Source organism: Morchella sextelata, assembly GCF_020137385.1.
Source record: "Morchella sextelata strain SCLS chromosome Unknown scls_3, whole genome shotgun sequence".
Classification (NCBI taxonomy): domain Eukaryota; kingdom Fungi; phylum Ascomycota; class Pezizomycetes; order Pezizales; family Morchellaceae; genus Morchella; species Morchella sextelata.
The window spans coordinates 590,535-614,400 of NW_025408618.1; the positions used below are offsets into that span (position 1 = coordinate 590,535).

A 23,866-nucleotide genomic window follows, 5' to 3' on the forward strand; every position below is an offset into this window, starting at 1 on the left:
AAAAAACCTCAATATTTCCGGCCATATCTAGAGTCTCCATACTCGCTTCCAGCATAGGGAAGCCTTGGTGGTGGCTGCATTTGCCCTGAATCCCTAGCAAAGCCTCCCGTAATTGGTAGAGGTTCCATATACTGTTCCCTCGAGTCGTCTCTTCTCACATCAGGTCTCACACTTTGTTGGCGGATTGCTGCATATTCCCTTTCTCCATAGCCTCTCGATATCTCTGGTCGCGCACTGGCATGCCTTATTGGTAGGTACCCTCCCCTCTCATCAGGCCTAGCGCTTGTGCGTCCACCATGATCCCGTTCCCTCTCATCAGGCCTGGCAAGGGGTCGGTCATGATAATCACCCCTTTCACCAATTCCCCGAGGATAGTCCAGAATTTCCGTAGGTAGCCCCACAGGTGCCCTGGAGGCTGCTCTGGATGATGCCCGGGCGTATTCGAGCGGTGGCGGAGGATATCCACCCCCAATAATTGGAGGTGGCGGTAAAGATTGTCTTGCTGCTGTTGAATAAGAATACTCTCTATCTCTGTAACTTCTCACTTCCGCTTCCCGAGCTACAATACTGCTCTCTGGTCTCGGTGGTTCATTATAATGAACCGGAGCTTGAGGCTGATAGTAGAGCGACCTTTCATCACCGTAAGCTGGTCTTTCACGATGCGGAGCATAGGGATGTCCATATTCCGCAGCATATATCTCACTGCCTCGTTGCTGAATAGCCGAAGGTGGTTGGGGTATTGTTCTACCGTACTGGTCGATACGAGGAGGACTTAGAGGCATCCTGCTCTGTGGCCGATACTCTGAATTAACGGGCCGAGGGGATTCTCTCCTCCCACGCTCGGTAGGTGAGACAGAACGACTTGAGTGGCGAGTATGGCGATACTGTCCCGGGGGTGAAGCAGATCTTCTTCCCACACGTGAAGGTTGACGTATAGGTACTGGAGGTGGGGGTGGATACCTACGGTCAAATTCATCATAAGGCAGCCGTGGAGGATATGTTGATGCCACTGGGGGCACATATGCTGGCGTATAAGATCTGCGCGCTGCATAATCAATTTGCGCAGGGGGGCATGCATATGGGTCCGCTTCCCTGTGTGAATAAGGGTCGTACGGACGATGGGCTGGTACAAGAGGGGGGGCAGGTGGGACAGAATAATAACCAGCTGGGGGAACATATGGATATTCGTAGCGTGCCCGACTCCCAGTATCATATTGGCCAACACGGCTCGGGGGTCTTCCTCTATCGGGAGTCTGCACTCGCGGCACTGGCTCACGATAACCAGGAGATGCAGGTTCGGGTTTGATATAGGGTACCGGTGAAACTCGGCCTCTATACGGAGGTCTCCCGGCACTCCCATACGGAATCTCTGTATCAACCTCAACTATCATTCTTTGATCCTGAGATTCTACACGGGCCATATTTGCTGGGCGGACTGGCTGGGGCGCCGCGGGCGATCGAAGTTGACTCGTAGCAGAATAATGAGGTCGTGCGGGCGGCGAGTAAACGCGTTCGGGAATTGTATCACGCGTATTATGAGATTTCGCTTCTGAGTCTCCATGTCTTGAAGCTTGATCTTGTTCCCGCGGAGTAGACATTGCAGCTGGGCCTGTAGGTGGTTTTCGAAGAGCTTCAATTAAATAAGCCTCTGGTTTTTCCTCCTGTTCGAGAACTCCTACTCTCCTTGGTGCAGGTTCTCCTGTCTGCATATCCATGTCTTCATTGCCAGGACGAGTACTTCTCGTCGCTGAAAGTCCAACTTTCTCCATTACCTCCTCTAAATTCAGATCTTCCTCATCTATCGTCACTTGTCTTTTCTCCTCGACCTGCCTCTTTAACTCCTTCTCTATTCGCTGCCTCTTCAGCTTTATTTCTGCATTTACCAACACGTCTGACTTTGACAACAAAATGTCACTTATTCGGCTCTCTGTAATTTGACCAGCAGAGTTTGTAGGCCAACCCTGCGACTGACTACGCGATACACCTGAAGAGTAGTTCTTGTCGGCTGAAGTCCCAGAGCTCGAATTGGCAGGCTGCGCAGTTGATCTTAAGACTGATCCAGGTTGCGAAGCTGGTTTAAAGCGGGGGTGTTTTCCCGCATATATTTCATCGCGAAGCTTGATGATTTTCAAATACTCCTGGATCTCGTGTTCGGTCTCGGCGCTATTTGAGGGCATTGGGGCCATCTGAATTTCTGTAGCCATGTTTTTTTTCAGCGATAAGAAACACCGTAGCAGCGGATAACACTCCTAGAAACCCTGTGAGTAATCACTCGCTCGTCGAAGTTCTATGGCTGGTTGTGAGTATTTTCGAGCCTGACATGGAAGGAAAGGAGGGAGCAAAGGACAAACTGCTGGAGTGACGAGACACTCATCAGATAACAATGCCAAGACTCGAGTTCTAAGATTAGATCTATAATCAAGAACCCCTACAGTTACTGTACATATGTACCTACATGTAGTTTCAGTTACGCCGCCATACGTGATAAGAATGAACGACATGCATACCTATGTGCTACATACTGCCGACCCCACATCTTACAAGATCTAGTATTCTCTTTTTCATTGTAGGATGACTGTTGGCATCAATTGCAATTAAGTTGAAGTAACCGGAGGTTCTTCATAGACTCTCACTCGAAAAACACTTAACCTATTTTGGTTGCTCCCTGGAACGCGTCGCTAAGTATTGAAACATGTTTATAGTATGGAAAGCGGCCAATAGTCCTCGATCCTACATGTAGTTTTAAAATAGAAAGTTCTCGAGTCTTTATTTAAGATATACTCAAAGTCCTCATATTTTTGTAATACTTATTCCTCTATCCTATGATATTTAGTAGCCTAGCCTCTAGTATCAGGGATCGTAGATGAGTTCGTGGGAATTAAATGGCGATGATGAAGATTTGGTTTATATTGAGGAAAGAAAAAGAGAGCCGCCCCCTAAGGATTTCTACCAAGTGTGCATTAGGTGTTACTCGGTTGTGATCCTTTAGCATTCTAGGCCAGGAACGATTCTGTACAAGCTTTAGATACTCGCACGCATACCCTTTCAATAATCAGCGATAAATAGTTTATTGTCACCGAATTCTTTACTGTTCGTCTATCAAATTAAAATTTAAAGGATTAGAAAAGCTATGTAGGCATAGGTGGGAGGGTTCGGTAGCGGCATTTGCCCGAGATTGGGCGATCATAACTACAGCTTTACAAAGTGGATAGGTCGATATTGCGAGATAATTTTGAGTCAACATAGAGTCCTCATAATTGTCCGTTTGAGATACATGTAGCATGTATCGAGCCTAGAATTGAGGCTAGTCCCTTATTGATTATTACGTCGTGAGGAGAATTTAATACATATACTATTACTAAAGAGGAACGATACTCCAAAGCAACCGGAATCAGATATATAATTCTCCATAGACTGTGCGGCTACGGTGATATTGGTGATGTAGGTTTGTAGTGCTATAGGTATAATTGTAACAAAGTTGAGAACAAGCTCGGGTAGAATAAGTCAGAGTGAGACTAGGAACAAATTAGAGAACGTGAAAAAAAACCCATATTGGACCTTAATTTTGGGGCACGCACTTCCAAAGCCCGATTGAGCGCAGGATTGCCTTGTTTAGCGCGAGGGCGAGCTCAGCTCAACGAAGTTCAAATCCTGAGCCCTAAGCTTCTTATAAATCCCTCCTAGATCCCACCATCCCACCATCCCCCATCTCTCCTTTCAACCTTCGACATTTCAACCTTCGACATAAAGATACATGTAGCTAAATAACCCGACAACAACACCTACACTCGCACGCATACTGGAACTCGCGCTTTAGACCCATTAAATTTCGCTCTTGGTCCCAACTAACGATATCTAAACTCTAAAGTATCAAGAAATCGTATTCAATGACGAATTCTGACGCCATATCACTCGAAATTTCTGACATGGAAATAACCAACGAGCTCCAATCTGACGGTCGGTCATCCTCTGAAACCTCCGACACCACCATCAACGAATTTCAAAGTAATAAGACACCGAAATCTGAAATCCAATCCCCAGTGTCTTCTGCAGTAAGATCTGATAGTATCGCTATCGAGAACGATTCACAAGATAGTCGTTCCGCTGTGGGTTTAATAGAATCTGCTATGAAGAGCTCAACGCATGACGGAACAACTGCAATGGGGGATAAGGCTTCGTCACAACCTCAAATTCAAAGACAGCGAGAAATTGGTGCTGGCTTATCGAAAATTGCGATATCAAAGGAGTCCAATGGCAAAAGCTTGGAACTACTTGTCAGCAAGTCCTCAAATCACAGAAAAATGCTCAACCCAACCACCACAACAAGAAGAAGCTCTCGTATATCTAAAGCTCCGGCTCGATACGAAGATTCTAAAATTTCCATTCGCACATCCGAAGTCCAAAAGAAGGAGAAGGCCATAGTGGTTGCATCTGACAAAAGGTCCCCGGAATTAAACTTCTCTTCAGTTTCCCTTTCGCCAAAACCCCCCATCGATTCCCAGGGTGATGATACTTCTGCCAAGGTCAACTCAAAGAAAGAAACTACCGTTCAGTTTCATCCACCGCGCAAAGGTCCAGGAAGACCGCGAAAGCGCCAGAAATACGAAGAACCCCCCGAAGAAATTGAATCAGTTACCCCAGAGTTCTCTCATACAAAAAAGAGGAAACTTGATCATAAAGCTCTCGACGTTACAGCCGCAACTACGAACTTAGACCCTACTTTGACAAAGATCCTAAAGCCCGAGCATAAAACTCGTGGTCGTGGCCGTTCGCGTATCGCTACCAGCTCGACTCGCAAGACTCGCAGCCAGAGCTCCGCTAAGATTTTCGACTCCAATTTGCCCGATTCGTTGGCTCAATCGCCGTCCACAGAGAGATCTAGCCCCCCGGAGAGCATTTCAAAGCTTAACTTCGCCAAGCTCGATACCAGTTCCCTTTATTCTTTTATTGGAGATGCAATAAATCATTACTCAAGTCTTCCGAAGACATTGGGCGACCCAGATGGCTTTAAGGCTCTCTATAGAACCTTTTTCCCGAGTACCAGTTACCAACACTATGCAAAAGCCCTGGGGCTTGAAGCGAGTGATTTGGATCTCAGAGAGGCGATGAGGAAGATTTGGGAGATGGTGAATGGCGGGGAAAATGATAAGGAGATTATTTTGCATAGGCTAGGCTTATCTTGGGCAAAGAAGGGGGTTTCTAAGAAACTACTATGAAATACCGCCGTGCGAGTTGACCGACATTCAGTGCAATGTTACAATGCCCCAGAGAACCTTAATCTAGGATCAATGTATAACACTCATGAGATATTGGTCAATTCATATAGTATTATTGTTCTTTTAAGTTGTTCATTGCTATTTATGGCTGTAAATACGGAAGTCAATCGTTAACGAATATATTTCAGCGGATTCTTTTTAGTAATATTTATTATTCACTGGCCCAATGATTAATCATAGGTTATCACTCGGCTATTTACTTGCCGAAGTGGCGTGAACGGCTAGTGGTGCAAGTAGGAGCCGTTCGGCCCTTATAGGCTCGTAAATAATTCAATTGAAGGGGCCCCCTCCACTATAATATATAGTATTTCAGATGAGGATTTTAATAACTTCACGTGCGGTGCGACAGCCCACCCGAAGATACCTCATCCGGAAAGAATCCAAGCATGCAAAATGAGATTTGGTACTAGTCAATTTATGAACTTAGATTTTCCTTAGTGACCGTTCGCGAATTATTTAGTTTGAATGAAAAATTGAGCACTCGATCATTTACTATATATAGTTCACGACTAGACTATGTTCCCATGCATGTGGTTATAGATCATGGCCATATCTCGAACCTTCTTCCACTCGGGATCGACATAGACAGGTTGAATTACATGTATAGAGTCATCCGATCATGAACGCTTACCTAAAACTAGGAAGTTGGCGAGAAGATTTGAAGGACTCTTTGATGTATCGTATCCGACTTGTAAAGTGCTCTACTAGCTTATACATGTATATTTCAATCAGGAAGAAAAAATAAATTTGGTTCATTATCACCTTAGTTACTATGGGTACGCTTCTAGACATCAGATGAGTTCTTTGGCGTCCGAAGGGCAATGCCTTTAAGTGTTCTCAACGCTGACTATATACAGCTAGAGCTAAATCGATAGAGGAGAGGGGGGGCGGGGGCGATGGTGATGGAACGGGAGTCAAATGGGAATCGAGTCAAAAAGCATCATACTTGTTCCGAATGATCAGACTTGAGAATCACTTCAATATGCAGTATCATTCAAGCGTACTTCGAAAGAATTGCGTGTAAAATTAAGAATAAGGGCTAAAAATGCAATTGAGCTCCTGGTTACACGGCCAATCTAAAATGTACTACATGTAATGTACATACATGTCTTCAACATATGAATAAAATAGAGTTCCCGTCCTCGAGCGTGAACATAAATAATAGGCAGTAGAAGCCGAAAAGCAATACTACATACATGTAGCTACAAAGTACGGAGACTACTCCGTCACCTTCGACCAGTTAGCTACATGTTCCTTGATAAGAAAAGGTTCCAGCTTCATCCCGTACATTCAGCCCTAGCCATCCGCGAAACAACACCATTGGCAATATCTAGATATATCCTAGTACCAACCCTAGAAGGCGCTAGATTATATAGAGGTCTACCTACATCTAAGGAATATGTGTATGTAGCTAGCAGAATTCCATACTGATACCCCGAGCTGCTGAGAGGCATCTGTGAGAGAGTGTTAGGATCGAATTAAAATTGTTGGTAACTTACCATGTATTCTAAATTATTCTTTATAGATTTATATGTAGGTACAGGCACTGAATTTTCTTGGAAAGTGATGTTTGTGGTTACATGTACTCTAGGTGGTGGGTGAGACATGGGCTAGGGTTTCATAGCAAAGTCGCTACGTTACATGGAATCGGCGCTTACCATTAACGGATTCCTACGGGACCCCATTCCATTCTACATGTACATACATGTATGTAGGGTTGTGGTTACATCACTGCACAGGACGACGCCTTCTGTTGTACCTACTCAACCACGCTGTTTACTCACAGAACTTTGCTATAAACCACCACAAATCCGTTCTTGAAATCATTAAAACCATTAGCATCATCACTCCCATAGAACGCTGAACATCCCAAATATGGCGCAAGGTACTGAAGACGAAAAGCCAGTTTTCTTTTTCGATATTGACAATTGTGTAAGCACTCCCACACAGATTGGAGGAATCCGCTGACTCATATTGCAACATAGCTCTATCCACGAAGCAAGAGGGTATAACATACAGCGCTTTAGTTTGACGGGCTCTAAAAACTAATCTATCAAGCTCTTCCCAGGTTCATGATATGATGAAAGAGCTAATCAACAAATACTTCCGCGAGCAGCTTGGTACGCTCCCCATCCATCCACAACTAGGCACAAGGGTTATTCATTAACTTCTTCCATAGATCTTGACCGAGCAGACGCTACCCTTCTTCATGAATCATACTACAAGAACTACGGACTAGCTCTTGAGGGTCTTGTGCGCCACCATAAGATCGACCCCCTTGAGTACAATCGAGTAGTCGACGATGCCTTACCACTCGAAACCGTGCTACACCCCGATATTGAATTGCGAAAGTTAATTCAAGACATCGACAAGAGCAAGATTAAGTTATGGCTATTCACCAATGCATATATTAACCATGGAAAGAGGGTTGTTAGGTTGTTAGGAATTGATGATTTGTTCGATGGTATCACGTACTGCAACTACGGGCGCGAGACTTTAATCTGCAAGCCTAAGCTTGAAATGTACGAACAAGGTATGTAATCAGACTTCATACTTTGTGGCTCAATAGCTGATAGTTTCCAAAACGTAGCCATGAAAGATGCAGGAATCACTGATCGCTCTAAGTGCTATTTCGTGGATGATGCTGCCATAAATTGTGAAGCTGCCATCCGCTTTGGCTGGAAGAAAACAGTCCAGAAGTTGGAGCCCGGCGATCCAGAGCCTGAGTGGCCTGTAGCAGCACACCATATTCGAAGTTTAGAGGAGTTAAGAGATATCTTCCCGGAGATATTTAAAAAATAGTGGGCGATAGAAAGATGTTTGGCTATATGAAGGAGGGTGCAAGGGTATTAGAAACTTAGGTGGTGATTTTTATGCTACAATAGAATTTAAAAATAAGAAAGATACCTCCGGTTTGGAATGCGAGTCATAGTTCCAATTTAAGCCAATTGGGGCCCACCCATTCCGGTAGGCTTGTGCCAAAATAATGTTCTATATGCACCCCTATAAATCCAATACGTAGTTACATGTAATGTGTTATCACCACTCAACCTTAGAGTCGAACATGGAGATCCTTATTTGCATGCGATACTGCACTTGCTAGAAATTTTAGATTGAGCCTTATTTAATCGGTTCGAATAATTATGGTATCACTCATTTGGAGATTAAGAATTATGACAAGAATCCCAAAACATCATCACTGCATATATTATTGTTACCAAACCCCAAAATAAGTACCCGAAATAAAACCATTATGCATAACAGCGTAGAACATGAGCTTTTATATGCTGACACCAAATCATTGCTCTCCGCAACAGAAAAAAAATAGAAATAAAAAATTTTTTAGAACGAACAATAGTAATTGATAGATACGATGAATGAAATAGGAAAATCGAGACAAAAATTGTTTTCCCTTACTAATGCCCTTTGCATTTCTCCCCCACCCCCCACCCTTCAATCATTTCTCGTGAAACACATAACAAGACGAAGAGAAGAACCCCTTCACTTCTTCTCAAACATAGCTCTTCTGGCAGCAAATGAAGATTTTGGGGCGTCTGGATCTTCTTGCTGGCTAAATCTCTTTGCACGCTCTGCAATAGAACTCTTGATCCGTTCAGGTTTGAGAGCTGGTTTTTCTGGGCTCGTGCTTCCGGATTCACTTCTAATGTGGCCAATGGATCTCAGGCTCGAATCCTTTTCGGGACTCATTCTCCCGGAATCGGTCCTTGTATGACCCACAGACCTCAAAACAGAATCATTGTCGGAGTTCATACTTCCAGACTCTGTTCTTGCGTGTCTTATAGGTCTCAAAATAGGTTCTCGGTCAACTTTGTCAAGGCCCGTGCTTCCAGATTCAGCCCTCACATGCCCTACAGACCTCAAAACGCTATTGTCGGAGTTCATGCTTCCCGACTCTGTTCTTGCGTGCCTGATGGGTCTCAGGACAGGCTCTCTGACAGGCTCTCTGACAGGACTCAAACTCCCGGAGTCGTTTCTGGTATGCCTTGTGGGCTTAAGAACAGGCTCCCCAGTGCTGGTTACTGGAGACTCGCTTCTCATAAATCTCGTTGATCTTAGGGACTCTCCTGAGGTTTTGAGACCAATCGTCGCGGATTCGGTTCCTGCACGACTTAAAGGCTTGATGATGGTTTCTTGGGGAGAGGTATGGGTAACGGATTCGCCTCTTATATGCCTTCCAACCATAAAGGACTCGGGTGACTTCGCTCTAGCCGAAATCGCCTCCATCGGAGAAGCCTTATTATAATCGGGGCTTTTCATGGGTTCTGGTGACACCCTCTCGGACTTGATGGAGCCGATGGCCGTCTCGAAAGTTGGAATAGAACGCCTGAATGACTTTTCTGCGACTGAGGAGATCTCGGAGGTCACTCCTATAGTTGGCCCAAAGGGGGTCTGCGCAAGTCTTCCCGGTCTTAGAGGCCTTTCTACTTTTTCCAAAACTGGTGAAGATGGTTGAGTCGGTTCAGCTACCACTCTCCTTTTCCGTACAACCAGTTTCGGAGATTCAACCTTCTCAGCTGGTGATGCGAGGGGCTGAGCGGTATCAGTTTCGGTTTTCGTAGGTATTTCTACCTCCAATGCCGATGCAAGTGATTGAGTAGATTCGATGCTCTCAGGCTCTAGTACTGGGGACTCAACAGGTTTCTCTACAGGCAACCCGGAGTTGCGACTCGACTCAATATCCAGTGATACTTGAAGGGCTTCTTCTTGCACGACCGGGAAGACTGTTTTCGGCTCATCCTTCACAGGCGTTGGAGGAGGTATATCCTCTTCCTCAATTGGCAGGGCCAATTTAACTGGCGCTGGAGGAAGCATAACATTTTCGATTTTTTCTTCCTCCACTGACAGAGCTGACCCCACTGGCGCTGCCAAATGCATACCCATTTCCATTTGCTCTTCCCCGCACATTGGAGCTTTCTCCGTTGAGGTTGGGGGTGACATGCTTTGTTCTTCCTCCTCAACTGCCTTCGCAGGTGTCGGAGAAGGTATGCTCCTTTCCCCCCCTTCTTCCTCGACTGGCAGGGCTGACTTCGCCGGTGTCACTGAAGGCATATCCGTTTTCATTCTCTCTTCCTCGGCTAGGACTTGTTTCGCTGGCGTCGATGGAGGCATGCTTCGCCGTTCCTCTTCGTCGACTGGTAGAACTGCCTTCGTTTGCGTTAGAAGAGGTATATCTTTCTCATCTTCCTCCTTTTCCACCGGTAGAGCTGGTAGAGCAGGCTCATCCTTGTCCAACTTGGGAGGCAATGGCCGCTCAGTAGTTGGGACAGATGAGTTCTTGGGTTCTAGGTTAGCAATTCCAAGGCCAACACTCTTCTCTTCATCCAAGTTCTTCGCTGCACCGAGGGGAAAGCCACTGCCACTGTTCCTCTGGGGTGACATAACAGGCGAGTCAGACCCGCCGTATGCAGCTCTTGCTCTTGCATCGAAGATAGACTCCTCAAAAGACTTCTTTGGGGGATCAGGAGGTAGAGATTTTTCGTTTGCATCTGTGGCTGGCTCCGGTGGAGGACTGGTGATGGCGGGCTTTACAAAGGCTTTTTTCTTTTCCCCAGCCCAAGCTGCCCAGGACGAGAAATATGTCCCAGCACGGGTTACTGTTTCAGCCACTGGTGTCGCGGGAGTTACTGTACTCGTGGTGGTAGTAGCCGCGGTCAAAGCCGAGACAGATTCTGTAGCTGGTGAACCTTCACTTGTCGGGCTTGTGATGACGTCGGGATTGGGTTGGGGGGTAACATCCTGGGACCTTCGTTGCTCCCTAAACTTCTCTACATTCTTCGACAGGTTACTGAATACTGTCGTGACATTGGTGCGGCCCGAAGCTAGAGTTGTGGCGAGGACTTCTCGGCCACGGTTAACCTTCTCGTCTACTCCCAATTCCCTCATTTGTCTATAGAAATTAGTAATAGTGTTAAGGTGGGATTATGAAGATATACATACTGGACAATTCGTCGTTGAACATCTTCCATGGTAAGACCACCAGCCATCACATGTTTTGGCGGTACAAGATCAAACAACTCAGAATCTATAGGGTATGATTAGCCAGGCAATAAATATTGCACTTCCTGAACGAAAATCTTACCAGTGAACTTTTGGAATATACGGAAATTCTCTGTCATTTTCCAATAATCCACCCAGTCCATCTGAAAATCGTATGCCGGATCTCCCTCTACTACATATTAGTGGGTGCACTTTTGAAACGTTCCTAGGTTGGTCCCTCACCGATATCTGGTAAAAATAAATTTTGATCCGACCCATGATGTTTATCCAAAAATAGATGATATTTCACCGATGACACCATGGAGAGAACATACTCCTCGAACTGAAGACGGATATAATCCTCACTTCCAACGAAGCCCATGGTCTTCGGCCGTGATGGATCTGCTTCATCCCAGGATTCTGTGACTGAAAATACTAGAGCATCTATCCATCTCCTGTCGGCGGCCGAGAGTACTAATGCAGCACGCAAGGACGGAGATGTCACATTAATAGAATTTTCATCGAGCTTTGAATGATGTCAGCGACAACCTTAAAGAATGAGGATACATATATTCACATTTACAAGTATGTCCGAGTACCTGTCTCTCTGTTGAAGTAACAAGGAATTTGTCGAACCAACGATATAGGACTTTGTGCCAAAGTCTGCAAGGATATCGAGCTGTTGCAAGGGGGTATATGGTCCAAATAGAGCTCCCTTTCCGAAAATTTGAAGGGGGAAACCCATAAATTTCAGAACTTAACGAATTAGGATTATTCAATAAGTCATTTAGTCATCGCTGATAGCAAATCAAGAAACTCACGAGATTGCCTATCGCTAGTCTTGACAGACGTTGGCTTTCTTAGCTTAGATTCATAGCTATTTAGATCAGGATCGCTGCAATCTTCTAGGTTTCGCAGCAGCCCTGGGACAAGCGAAAGAAGTGAAAACTGTGTCATGCAAAGCCTTTCACACCGTGAGCCAAAGAATAGCATCTGCGGGTATTAGCTTTGATTATGTTCGTATTATGAGGATCATTGCATGGTACAACCTTAGGTTGCAAAAGAGCACATTTGAATAACACTAGTGTCTGGTGCCGAAATTCGTAAACCAATTCCCGAAGTGACAAACCTATCATGTTAGTTCTTCCAATATGCTTGGAGGGGACCTCTGATAGCTTACCAACATACTGTTCGCGTCCATGTTCGATATCTTTGAAAGCTTTTTTCAAGCTCTCTTGAAATTTCTATATCCCCAAAGCTTAGAAATTTAACCTAATGAAATCATGAAGCTGGGGTGGAAGTAGCTTGCCGTTATAATATCCAAATCCTCGAAGTTCCTAGTATCACAAGTTATATGTGAGCAAAAGCCATACAAGAATGTTTCAAGAGCTCCAATACCTTTGTGCAAACCAAGCTGTCGTTACGGCTGAGAGCTGTTGCTTCAAATGTCCAAAGAAGAACGTTGGGCTGTTCGCAATAACGACTACAGCCTTCTGAACCGTGGAGCGCGTGACATCTGCAGGCCGGTCTATAAGCTCATTCGAGTCCAGCTGTCTAGTGCAGGATATCCCGAACAGAGTTGTCGGCCCTGAGGCTGTTTCGTGCTTCAGGGTGAAATACGAAAAGTCTTCTTCTGCGAAATGGGCTCCATCGGCGAGTGCCAGAAAAGGGAGCAGCGGCCATTCCGATATATGATCTTCGTCATCAACTCCAATCCAATGCTCAACCTCAGGTCCCCTAAACGAGTTTTGTTAGTTTCAATGTGCTGCTGGATTCGTTTGGTGGGCCGGCCGGAAAAGGGGTCAGGGAAAAACCTCGCATGGTGAAACCCGATTATCGACACAACCGGGGTATATGGGGTCGTTGTGTTCATGAGATAAATTCTAATAGTAGGTCTCTTGAAAGTATTGCTAGGAAAATTCAGTGACCTGACGATTCGAGCAGGGAGAGTTCTGCAAGGTAGCTGAAGAGTGAGGGACGGAAGCTGTACACGACAGGGTATTCTACGTCATGGTAGAAGGATTGTTCGGGCACGGACCATTGGCCACGAGAGTGCAGAGCCACGAGAGTGCAGAGCCACGAACTGCCTACAAGCCACGACGGCATAGCACCTACACTTCCACGAGTCTATTCCCTGGTAGACGTTTTCTAGAAAAAATATTGCTAAATGTATTTGCCTAGACATCTACCTGCACAACAATTTTCGGACATCTTCTTATTCGGTTGTGCGCTATGTATATTACCCCATATCCCATTCCCCGTTCCCCGTTCCTCTACCCTAGCTCAGCGCATATGTTTTTTTAACCCTCTCCAGACGTGAATTATTTCGTAATTTCATTCATGCATGTTACTATACCGCCTCCCCTTCCTTATCTGACATTCCCCTGGAACGCCACAACATAACCTACCAAGAAAACAACGGAATGATTGAACGACAAGAGAAGCATTGTAAGCGCCAAGAAGGTATAAAGTTAAAGTTAAAGCAGAGATACAAAATGTATCATGCATCGTAACATTAAGCTGTTTTAAATCAAAAAAAAAATATTGCCTCACTGCTGGGCAGACCCATCGACATTGTGGTAATCCAAAATTTCCGAGTACCTGCAGATATTCGCGTGTAAGCATAAGTAATTTGAACTAATTCCGGAATTCAGAAATTAAAATAAGAACAAGAAAGCACAAATCTTACATCATGATTTTCCAGGTGTCCACTGGTAGATCTGCGTCGTTAAAGGACCAATCGAATTTTTCCCCTGCCACTGGTTCATCGGTGGGATCGTGATAGGGCGCAAGATATTCGTGAGCAAGAGCTGCCTCGGCGGTGATTCTCTTCCTAGGATCGAAGACGAGCATTTGCTCCAACAAATCGATTGCTTCAAATTGTTAGATAATTATTAGACATAGATATTTGACGGTACTTACCTAGAGGATCGGCATTCCTGAACTTTTGAGACAGGGGTTGTCTCTCCCTCTTTGGAAGCGACTGCACGAATCTCAAGGTCTATAATCTATAAGTACTGTAAAAATCCCAGGTAGAGAGGAGTTTGTGAACTCACATTCTCGCTGCAGATGGTGTGGATAACATCATCTGGTGGTGTTCCAAGAAGTTCGGTAATGATGGAGAACTGGTTAACATGGTCCTTTCCTGGGAAAAGAGGCTTCCCCTCCAACATCTCCGCAAAAATGCATCCTGCACTCCAGATATCGACCTCCACATCATATTTCTGCCACGTCAACATAATCTCTGGTGCACGATAGTATCGTGTGGAAACATAACCAGTCATCTGAGGATCCTGGATCCTTGCCAACCCGAAATCGCAGATCTTGAGATCACAATTCTCGTTCACCAAGATGTTACTTGGTTTTAAGTCACGGTGGACAACTCCGGCAGAATGAACATATTTCAAGCCTCGCTAAAAATCGTCAATTTCGGTGTTTGTCGCGGAGAGATAACTCAACATACGAGAATTTGATATAGGAAGTATTGAATGAATTGTTTCTCCAGTGGCCGCGAGGTTAATAATCTATGCAAATCGGTCCCAAGAAGTTCGGTAACAAAGTAGCTAGAGATCGAAAATTAGTTAAATCACAAGAGCCGAGGCGGATGTACGCACATGTCTTCTAGAGGAGATATGAAGATATCGCTCAGACTAATGACCTGGGAATTATTAGAAATAACTTTCTTTGAATTTAGCGGGGTAATGGTCTAGTTCAACATACATTCTCGTGTCGCAGATGCTTGAGCAGTTTAAGCTCTCGATAAGTTCTTTTGGACAGAACCGGGGTGCTGAATGGCTTCATAATCTTCTTGATGGCAACAGCTTGACCTGTCAACTGATCTTTGGCAGAGCTTTTGCGGTAACATCCTCAGCGACCCTGTTTTGACAAGTTTTTCGAAAGAAAATAATCACCATACGAGACCAAAAGCACCCATTCCCACAGGTTGTAAATCCGTATATCTGCAAAATGATTAATAGAGTACGAATGCGATAACAAAAATGGGGGGACCGCATACCTGCTGGTTATCTCGAACGTAGTGCCAAAGATTTGGGCACGAACAAATTCAGCCATGTTGAAAGCTGGTCAATCGATAGAGAGTAAATTGTTGAGGGGACAGATGTTGACAGAACTTGCAGAGATGGTATGTAGTCTGGTCGTTCTGGGAGGGCAAGACAGCAGCGGAAGACGGATACCTATGTGGGTGAATTTCACGAAACTGAAGACACGGAGGGGGTGATGCGGCGAGGCGTCAAACTAAATAGTAGCCGCGTTTTCGTCGGATAGGAACAGAGCTAAATACACATTAGGACTAATAACCTTCGCAGTTATGTGGTCAAAAACCAAGATTTTCAGGGCTCTGTGGAACGAAATATTGCCTTCCAGACAGAGAAATGGGGGCAGCAGCGAGGCGACTCCTTGAACTGTATGAGCTTGATCTTGCAGGGCGTCGCGTTCGCCTGGGCCTCTTTGGTGGAGAACGGCTTCTTTCCTTGGAGATCCTCTCACTCCTGGCGATGAAATCACCGTGCAGCAACAGCAGCAGGCGCGGGGTGAGAGCGGGGCTGATATCGGGCTACTCCCAACCAGAGCACCTACATACCCTACACCACCTCTGTTACATACTGTCCGTGTTTTCACCTACTTTATTTCTGTGGCGCAAGCTCAATTCCTCTCCATTTTTTGTTACAAAAGTCCTCGGGTATATATCTTTATTTCAACATTTTCTTTTTACTTCTGATCAAGCTCTGTAAATGTAGCAGGATCACGGCACCAGCCTCGTGAGTGGCATGAAAGCTAATTGGTCGGATCAAACTACCGGTTTCCAAGTATTCATGAGTGGACTGCACAAGCAAAGGGACAAGGGCATCCTCTGCCCAGATTCCGTTTCCGTACAAACCTGATGGGAACCAGCGTCAGCCACAACCATCATTTGCAAAATCCTGGCCCAAGCCAAGAACGCATTTTCGGATTTGTGCCTGATTCCTATTTTTTGTATGCTTTTTTTTTTTTAGAACTCCCCAGGGAATTGGTTAGACCCTGAGAATTTCATAGAACGGTTTGGACGCGGGGCACTCCGCACGAGGGTCATCTTGTCTAGATGCCAAATCTGTAGGCAGCTTAGATATCTCAGGTACAATTACAATGCAAGCTTGGATCATGATCAGTAGCTAAAGCTTCAGGACTAGTTTTTTTACCCATCAATTTATCAGTTTCCTGTTTTTTAACCTTGGTCGGAGGTTGTGTAGTTTTACCCTGTGATACAACCCATGAGGCGTCACAGGAGCAGAATTAAAACGGAAGTAAGGCATAGAAGAGAATATGTTCGAACCCTTGAAACCGTTCAATTAAACCACATCGTTTTAATAACACTTATTCCTCCGGCTTCGGTCTCTGAGCTTCATTCTCATACGAGCTTTAGATTTGTAGGTACAAAACCTCAAAATGTACACCGCAGTGCGATCTGTTCTTTTTTTCAAGCATTCGCGCTGGAAGACAAGGATATCGAGGATAGCTTCTTAATCCCAACCGAATGCATTCCTCGAGGCGCGTAGGGTTGGTAAGGGGAAACCTCGAGAGAGCCGAACGAGATTGCGATTCACACGGAACCAATAACCGGTCTCCTCCCAGCACCTGGCATCAGGCTTTGATAGACCACAACCGTTGCATTAGTTTACTGCAGATGACCGGTGTAGTATCGATTTGAGAACGAAAGTTCTCTACTTTATACGAGGTTTGTATAATTTATATCCTTGATGATGAGTGTCACTAATTGCAGTTTTTGGGAGCTCTGTGCAATTCGATCTGAATGTGCATTAAATTGGCGAAGGTTTAAAGGATGGAACCCATGGCCCGTTCTTACTCGGGTTGCCGGATTATTATAATCGACATTGCTCAGGGAATCTTTCCATTCTCTGGAATCAAGAGGAACAGATGTTAAGAAATGTTTCTACAGCGAAATCATGAGCATAAAAGAAGGGAATTTTATCTGTCATGAGGTGCTTACCATATCTTGGGTCCACAGACATGAGTGAGCGTTAACGCGATTCAGGGACTCGGTAATAATAAAAAAACGACCAAAACAAAATATCACCAGAAAACAGAAACCCATTCCAGCTGCAGGCGTGAAAGTATTTAAATAAATGACGGGTAGGAGTTCATCTGCAATCATCATGGCCGTGAATCATGATAATGACGAATTTGTAAAGATACCATGTAGGTCCTGTTTGGAGAAAACGCAAAGGTCCTGCCGCCTGACGTCATCAAGTGAGTCTGCCAACACGTTAGACTTAGATAAGTTTAATTGACTACATGCGCAGTTTGAATAGGAATAGGAGGGAAAGCCGGATCATGCCGGACTGGAATGAATAAATCAGATCCCTTAGGGTTGCATGTACCTTTGTGAGCTCTTACCATTCCGGTTCTAGCGACCTCCTTTGGACCTTGGATGCTGATCAGTTTTCTTTCTTTCGCGGGAAGTCAGTTGCGTTAAACATGACTTTAATAAAACAAGGTTTGGCCCGGGCCCGACTAGCTCGAGGCCGGGGAATCAACCAATTTGAACGTTGGACGTGTCTTATATAATTCATGTATGCATAGAAAACTGCAGAGTGCGACAGCCGGTCTAGGTATTAAAACAATGAGATACTCTTTTGGAATACCTAGAAATGTTGTAGGATATTCAAGTAAATAAATCTATCAAGCTATATAGCTATTATACCTTTTTGTAGACATCATTGGAAATCGTGATATAAGCTCTACTCGGCTAAAAAGCATTTTAAATTCTTTAATTTATAAATTTAGTCACTATATATTATGATACATGCATGTACTTTGTAGTTGTAAGTATATACTTACATATAATAGAGCGTATTTACTAATATAACCGTCAATTGATCTGACAATTGGCGCTTCGCCACATTATGTAACTACTGTACACAGTACCATTATAATTTCTTTTTGTGCCCTGTGTAAATTTTAAGTTACAAGTAGATAAGTTAAGCTATAAGCTTTAACGGAGGAAGATTGAAACGTTGTTTTCTACTGAGGCCAGCTCCCAAACGGGCCCTTAAGTGTTGGCGGCTTTATAATTATATATATATATATAGACTACATGTATGGCGCCATAGCTACTCTGCCGTTGAAATCGCCTTAAGCTTATAGCTATATAGCTCGAAATGGGAAACATCTAAAACTTCAGACTCCTAATATATTATGAGTACATGTATGTACCTACATATATATTTGCAATTGTACCAAAGACATATATCAAACCGGTACCCTTTTCTTTACAATTGCATGCAATATTCCGAGGCCTACTTGGCATATTCTTTTTATATATCGAGTATATACATGTATATAGTTTATTTATTCGAGGTGAAAAACTCTGTGTGCAGTCGAAGACTACATATATGGCATAACGGCCTAGTACTTGGCATATGCATACATATATCATATAAACTGTGTACCTGAAGGTTCCGATTTGAAATCAGCCTAGTTGGGGGACCTAATAACACAAACTGCAAACACCCAAGTATCGTCGAGCAGCATTCACTCGTGATCCCTTATATGATCATAGGATTATATATAATGCTGTATATAAGTACTTAAGTGCATTACCGGAAATGGGGTGAAACTGATACCGCATCATATTGATCAGTGCGAATTGCAAGATCTAAATATACACTTTATCTACATATTGGCAGTTCTATGGCATTGTCAGGTTTGCAAAGACTGCAGTAGTAATTTCACCTAAATCTCTGTCACTGTACTATGTACTTAAGTATACTGGGGCCTTACGGCCTACTTGTTGAAGCAAAGGGGATCATGAGTGTTGTCCTCGTATCATGATTTACAAGTCCAGGAGACCTATAGTTAGTTGATTATATAATTAGTCTAATTAATTAAGCACTTCAATGCTATTATATTGTAAATTTTACGTACAAAGTACATATAATTCTCATAATTCTTGTGCTCTTGAATTAAGTGTAAGAAGAATTATTTGTCCTTTGAAGGCGACAGGGGCTGTGCTGACTGGCAATAAGGTGGCCTGTGAAGTAAGGGAGTGACCATTAGGAAGTCCAGCACCGAATGGCGACATACCATAGGAGATTTCTCGGGAATCGAGAATCGCGATACCGGGACATCTGGCACATGGTTCAATAGATTAGTTGCGGTGGTTACCGATACTCGAGTCTCGCGTGGAAGAATTCTTGGCAGCTATTTATTTGAGCCTTGGGCACTGGAGGCCTTGGAGAGTCCACAGGTAAGCGTACCGTAGGGACATGTATGAGATACATGTACTGTAGTGTAGTACGGGCACGTTATGTTGATCAGAAGCGTTAATAAAGTACGTAGAGTAATCTACCTCGTCTGCCTGTCACCTGTCCAAACCTTGGTTCCTCTGACGAGATACCCTTTTTAACCATCTGATCAGAGTACGGTAGACTAAGTTTCCTGTGTATGCAAGGTTAAGATGACCATCATCAAACATTCAGTTGAATTTAGGCTAGACACATAGAGCAGCAGCTAAATATGGTCTTTGCACAGCCGAAATTTTGCAAATAAGGGCCCAGAAGCTAAGACATGATGGTAAAGCTGGGGCCGGAGGCCCTTCTCCAGGTCCCAGGGAACTCCTTGAAAGTTTAGAAACATTACCCTCACGATGTTACGAGTTCCAAGTCTCCTTTACGCGGGGATCGCTCGCAGACCAATAGGTGAGAACGCCTCTGGGACAAAAAAAGCTACCTTCATAGGAATTTACAGTAACGATAGTCGGTGTGCGGCGCGAAGACGGCTGTCAATTTTATGTGTGTCAATGTCGATCTTTGCTCCTTTCGCTACCACACCCAACTCCAGGGGGCTGGCAAGCAGCCGGCTGGTCCTTGCGTATAGACCAGAGATGCACTGGAATTTTGGGCTTATGTACAGTCCTACTTACTGGCAGTGGTAGTGGCCTGCTCTATGGGACTCTCTAAGGTACTTTATGAGCACTCGTAGTACAGTAGGTAACTCCCCCAGCGCTTTACCCTTAAATCAGTCAAGTGCTTACAGTAATTTGAATCGTTGAGCGCTGCTACTGCAAACAAACCTGAGGCTGAGGAAGTGTGGGTTGTGCTAGAGCATTTTGTTCGGTTCAAAAAATCATTGTATGTGCCGGTGGATGCGTTTTTTGTTTGGTTGTCACCATCTACTGACTCTGCCCGCGACACGAACAGCGACTGTGCATGTGTTTCTATCACTTACTCTCTTCATATCCCCATTCTCCGTTTCCTCCCTTTCCCTATTTTCTCTTCCCCCCCCCACAAGCTCCGTGTTCCTGGGCATCTCGCCCCGTCGCCCCACCCCCCACAGTTTTCATAGTTGATCAAATCAAGCAAGAGCACTGGTAGAGTACCGTACCGGTAAAATCACCTTTCACGCAACTTGAACTCTACTTGCAACCCCCCAGGACCTTGCCGAGAGCCTCTTCTCCCAAACCTCAACCTCGCCACTAACGACAACATCCTTCGCATTGAGTACCTCGTTCTGTGGTCTCTTTGCTGAACACCCTTCCCTAAAGCTCAGGACACCCACCGTCATACATACCCTCCTCCTCTCCCCGCCAGTACTCAGCGGCCAGGCTGAAGGAGTGGGTGAGTAAGAGACCGAGTGAGTTATCAGCGAGGAGCGAGCCAGTGATTGGTTGAGTGACTGAGTGACTTTGAGAACACTAGAGGGTGATCATCCTCCACTCTTCTTTGCTCCTGTTGCCTAGACCCCTTGCCTTTCCCTTTCTTCTCCCCTCCAGCTCTCCCATCCATCACCCACACTCATACTCGTCCACTTGTTAGCCAGCAACGGCGGCATCGCAAGCAATTCGAACCCAATCGAATTCTCCGCGCCGCCCGCCGTCTGGCACCCACACCACCTAACTTTCAGCCCTGCGACTTGCCAACCACAGTCGATATCCCTCGCTTGTCGTTATTCACAGCATAGGGCGCACAGACTCCTCCGCACGCCGAAAACCTCGCGGCTGACTATCAACCTTACACCTCGCACCTTACTTATTGATTGCCAGACTGCCCCTATCCTCCCTTCGTGTGGTGTTGGCGTCGATCGTGGATGGTCTTGAGTCTTCCGGCAATCACCTTCGACAACTGTTGTTGGGCGGGAAAACATCGAGATAGGACGACACGACTGGATTCACTTGGACATTTACAGCGCATCCCTGCTAACTCAGAACAAAACTCCGAATCACGCCGTGGACCCAGGCTTTGCTCAAACATCGACCCTTCTCCTCTCCTCAACTGGTCCTGTTTCACCAACCTGTACTAACAACGCTCAACCGCGTTTCTATACCCAGCGAGTATTCACCTTCTACAGCCTGGTGTTTGGCTTCAACTCTACGACCGCAACGAAATACACAATCCTCAGTCTTTCGTTTTCACCCGGTCAGCTCGGCATCACCTCAACAACTTTTGTTTCCTAGTGCTGTGGGGGATATCTGTTGAACATCAGCTCTCGGTTTACTGTGGGGGCTTCAAATCAGAATCATCGTTTTTATCAACTTCTTTTCGGCCCTCGGCTCTCTTCCGGCTGGACCGTGTTATCAATAATCGCTATCACCTTTAAATCGATATCATTTTGCTCTTGCTACGACATAATTTTACGACCCCAAATAACCTTTATTTAATATAGTTTACACGACTTACCCTCTATTTCAGTTGTGTACCAAACGCCTGTGCTATCTATATTCTCAGCATTTAATACTGTCCCTATAATACATACAACAACGATGGGCATATGTTTTTCAAGTGAAAGCGACGAAAGTCGTGTTAGCGCTCAGATTGATAAGAAGATTGAAGAGGATTCGCGGAGGTTAAGGAGAGAATGCAAGATTCTTTTGCTAGGTAATTATTGATAGAATTATCCAGTTAAGAGTTTTCTCTAACATTATGCCTAGGCTCCGGGGAGAGTGGGAAATCTACAATCGTCAAACAGATGAAGATTATCCATCAGAATGGCTACACCCTTGAAGAACTTGCGATGTATCGGCTTACGATATATAAAAACTTGGTTGACTGTGCAAAAGCTTTGGTGATGGCTTTACGGCAATTCGAAATCGATCCCGAATCATCTACTAATAAGGTGGGATTGCGATCCTAACACTAAAATGAAAAACTGCTGATTATTTGGTCTAGGAATATGCCGATTTCATCGTCGAGTTCCAAGTTGACCCCGATCCAAACACCCCCCTAGATCCTAGGCTTGCTGCTGCTGTTGTTTCATTATGGAAAGACCCTTGCATACCCAAGGTAATGGCACATCAGAACGAGTTCTACCTAATGGATTCTGCACCCTAGTAGGTCACTTAATATTTAATCCTTATATGATATCAAAATTGGTACTTACCCGGATGCATTAGCTTCTTTGATGAGGCCCTTAGAATAGGTCACAGAGAGTACATACCAACAGAACCGGATGTGCTTCGAGCACGAACTAAAACAACCGGTATCTACGAGACCAGGTTTTCGATGGGTCAATTAAGTATACAGTATGCCAACTCTCATAATCATTAACTACTAGATTGAACCTTGAAGCTAATCGTTTCTCGCAGCATGTTCGATGTTGGTGGCCAAAGAAGTGAGCGGAAAAAATGGATACATTGCTTTGAAACCGTCACATCAATTATCTTTTGCGTTGCGCTGAGTGAGTACGATCAAGTATTGCTAGAAGAATCAAACCAGGTAAAATGCCAACATCAAGAATGCCATGAATAGTCGCACGTCCTAACTACATACAGAATCGGATGATGGAAAGTCTGGTTCTCTTTGATTCCGTCGTGAATAGTCGATGGTTCGTCCGTACAAGTATCATCTTATTCCTAAATAAGGTGGATTTGTTCAAGCAAAAGCTAGCTCGGAGTCCGCTTTGTAACTACTTTCCCGATTACTCTGGAGGTAATGATGTGACCAGAGCCGCCAAATATCTACTTTGGCGATTTAATCAAGTCAACCGTGCTCATCTCAATTTATATCCTCAGTACGAGCCATCTTTTCCTTGTTTTAGATATGGCTAATTTGCTAACATATCATGCAGCCTTACCCAAGCAACCGATACATCGAATATCCGTCTAGTATTTGCTGCAGTCAAGGAGACAATATTACAGAACGCACTAAAGGAATCAGGCATATTATGACCTGCACGCGCGATAGGTGGTGATCATTAATAAACCCGATGGTCCCTTGTACAAAATACTTTGCTTATTAGTTACCGGTATTGCTTTTATTTCTTTTGTTTTTGCTTTTCTGGCTTTTGTTTCGGCTTCTTACTTGGAATCGACTGTTCCGGGTAGCGTGGGGATAGTTTAGTTTGAAAAAGGGGAGGCATCGTGTCACATCTCGAAAAAGGGATTGCTTTTATTTCCTTAGGACATAGCTACTTTTTGGTGGGGTAGCTGCTGTATTGCTTGGTCTCTCTCTCGCTCTCTCTTTTTCTTTCTTCTCTCTTTCTTTTTTCGGTATGGGTACAAAGCACGGGAGCATCTTGTGTGAATTGGTTCGCGTGGTTTGTCAAGCATCGGAGTTCAGGCGAGAGTCTTTCAACACTCGCAA

The 23,866-nt window shown here is 44.7% G+C and overlaps 7 protein-coding genes across 7 annotated transcripts; 4 read left to right on the top strand and 3 right to left on the bottom strand.

The window, feature by feature from the left end:
- Positions 1–8: 8 nt before the first annotated feature.
- Positions 9–2,204, bottom strand: H6S33_008985 (uncharacterized protein; the record flags this gene model as incomplete). Its single annotated transcript, XM_044840330.1, has 1 exon — positions 9–2,204. The coding sequence occupies one exon, from the start codon at positions 2,202–2,204 to the stop codon at positions 9–11; it is 2,196 nt and encodes a 731-aa protein (XP_044697800.1).
- A 1,722-nt stretch (positions 2,205–3,926) lies between these two features.
- H6S33_008986 (uncharacterized protein) lies at positions 3,927–5,216 on the top strand (the record flags this gene model as incomplete). Its single annotated transcript, XM_044840332.1, has 1 exon — positions 3,927–5,216. The coding sequence occupies one exon, from the start codon at positions 3,927–3,929 to the stop codon at positions 5,214–5,216; it is 1,290 nt and encodes a 429-aa protein (XP_044697801.1).
- Positions 5,217–7,151: 1,935 nt separating this feature from the next.
- On the top strand, positions 7,152–8,078 carry H6S33_008987 (uncharacterized protein; the record flags this gene model as incomplete). Its single annotated transcript, XM_044840333.1, has 5 exons — positions 7,152–7,208; positions 7,262–7,282; positions 7,345–7,396; positions 7,456–7,809; positions 7,867–8,078. The coding sequence occupies 5 exons, from the start codon at positions 7,152–7,154 to the stop codon at positions 8,076–8,078; spliced, it is 696 nt and encodes a 231-aa protein (XP_044697802.1).
- Positions 8,079–8,777: 699 nt separating this feature from the next.
- H6S33_008988 (uncharacterized protein) lies at positions 8,778–13,146 on the bottom strand (the record flags this gene model as incomplete). Its single annotated transcript, XM_044840334.1, has 11 exons — positions 8,778–11,184; positions 11,235–11,319; positions 11,377–11,463; positions 11,517–11,799; positions 11,851–12,029; positions 12,095–12,266; positions 12,320–12,402; positions 12,454–12,517; positions 12,583–12,610; positions 12,672–13,010; positions 13,088–13,146. 11 exons carry the CDS (start codon positions 13,144–13,146, stop codon positions 8,778–8,780), a joined length of 3,786 nt encoding a protein of 1,261 aa, XP_044697803.1.
- Positions 13,147–13,822: 676 nt separating this feature from the next.
- Positions 13,823–15,344, bottom strand: H6S33_008989 (uncharacterized protein; the record flags this gene model as incomplete). Its single annotated transcript, XM_044840335.1, has 9 exons — positions 13,823–13,874; positions 13,963–14,146; positions 14,196–14,274; positions 14,330–14,686; positions 14,737–14,836; positions 14,888–14,931; positions 14,994–15,123; positions 15,185–15,232; positions 15,289–15,344. 9 exons carry the CDS (start codon positions 15,342–15,344, stop codon positions 13,823–13,825), a joined length of 1,050 nt encoding a protein of 349 aa, XP_044697804.1.
- Positions 15,345–19,935: 4,591 nt separating this feature from the next.
- On the top strand, positions 19,936–21,027 carry H6S33_008990 (uncharacterized protein; the record flags this gene model as incomplete). Its single annotated transcript, XM_044840336.1, has 7 exons — positions 19,936–19,987; positions 20,064–20,080; positions 20,271–20,278; positions 20,342–20,419; positions 20,489–20,538; positions 20,838–20,921; positions 20,987–21,027. The coding sequence occupies 7 exons, from the start codon at positions 19,936–19,938 to the stop codon at positions 21,025–21,027; spliced, it is 330 nt and encodes a 109-aa protein (XP_044697805.1).
- Positions 21,028–22,047: 1,020 nt separating this feature from the next.
- On the top strand, positions 22,048–22,615 carry H6S33_008991 (uncharacterized protein; the record flags this gene model as incomplete). Its single annotated transcript, XM_044840337.1, has 3 exons — positions 22,048–22,162; positions 22,216–22,400; positions 22,454–22,615. The coding sequence occupies 3 exons, from the start codon at positions 22,048–22,050 to the stop codon at positions 22,613–22,615; spliced, it is 462 nt and encodes a 153-aa protein (XP_044697806.1).
- Positions 22,616–23,866: the final 1,251 nt, after the last annotated feature.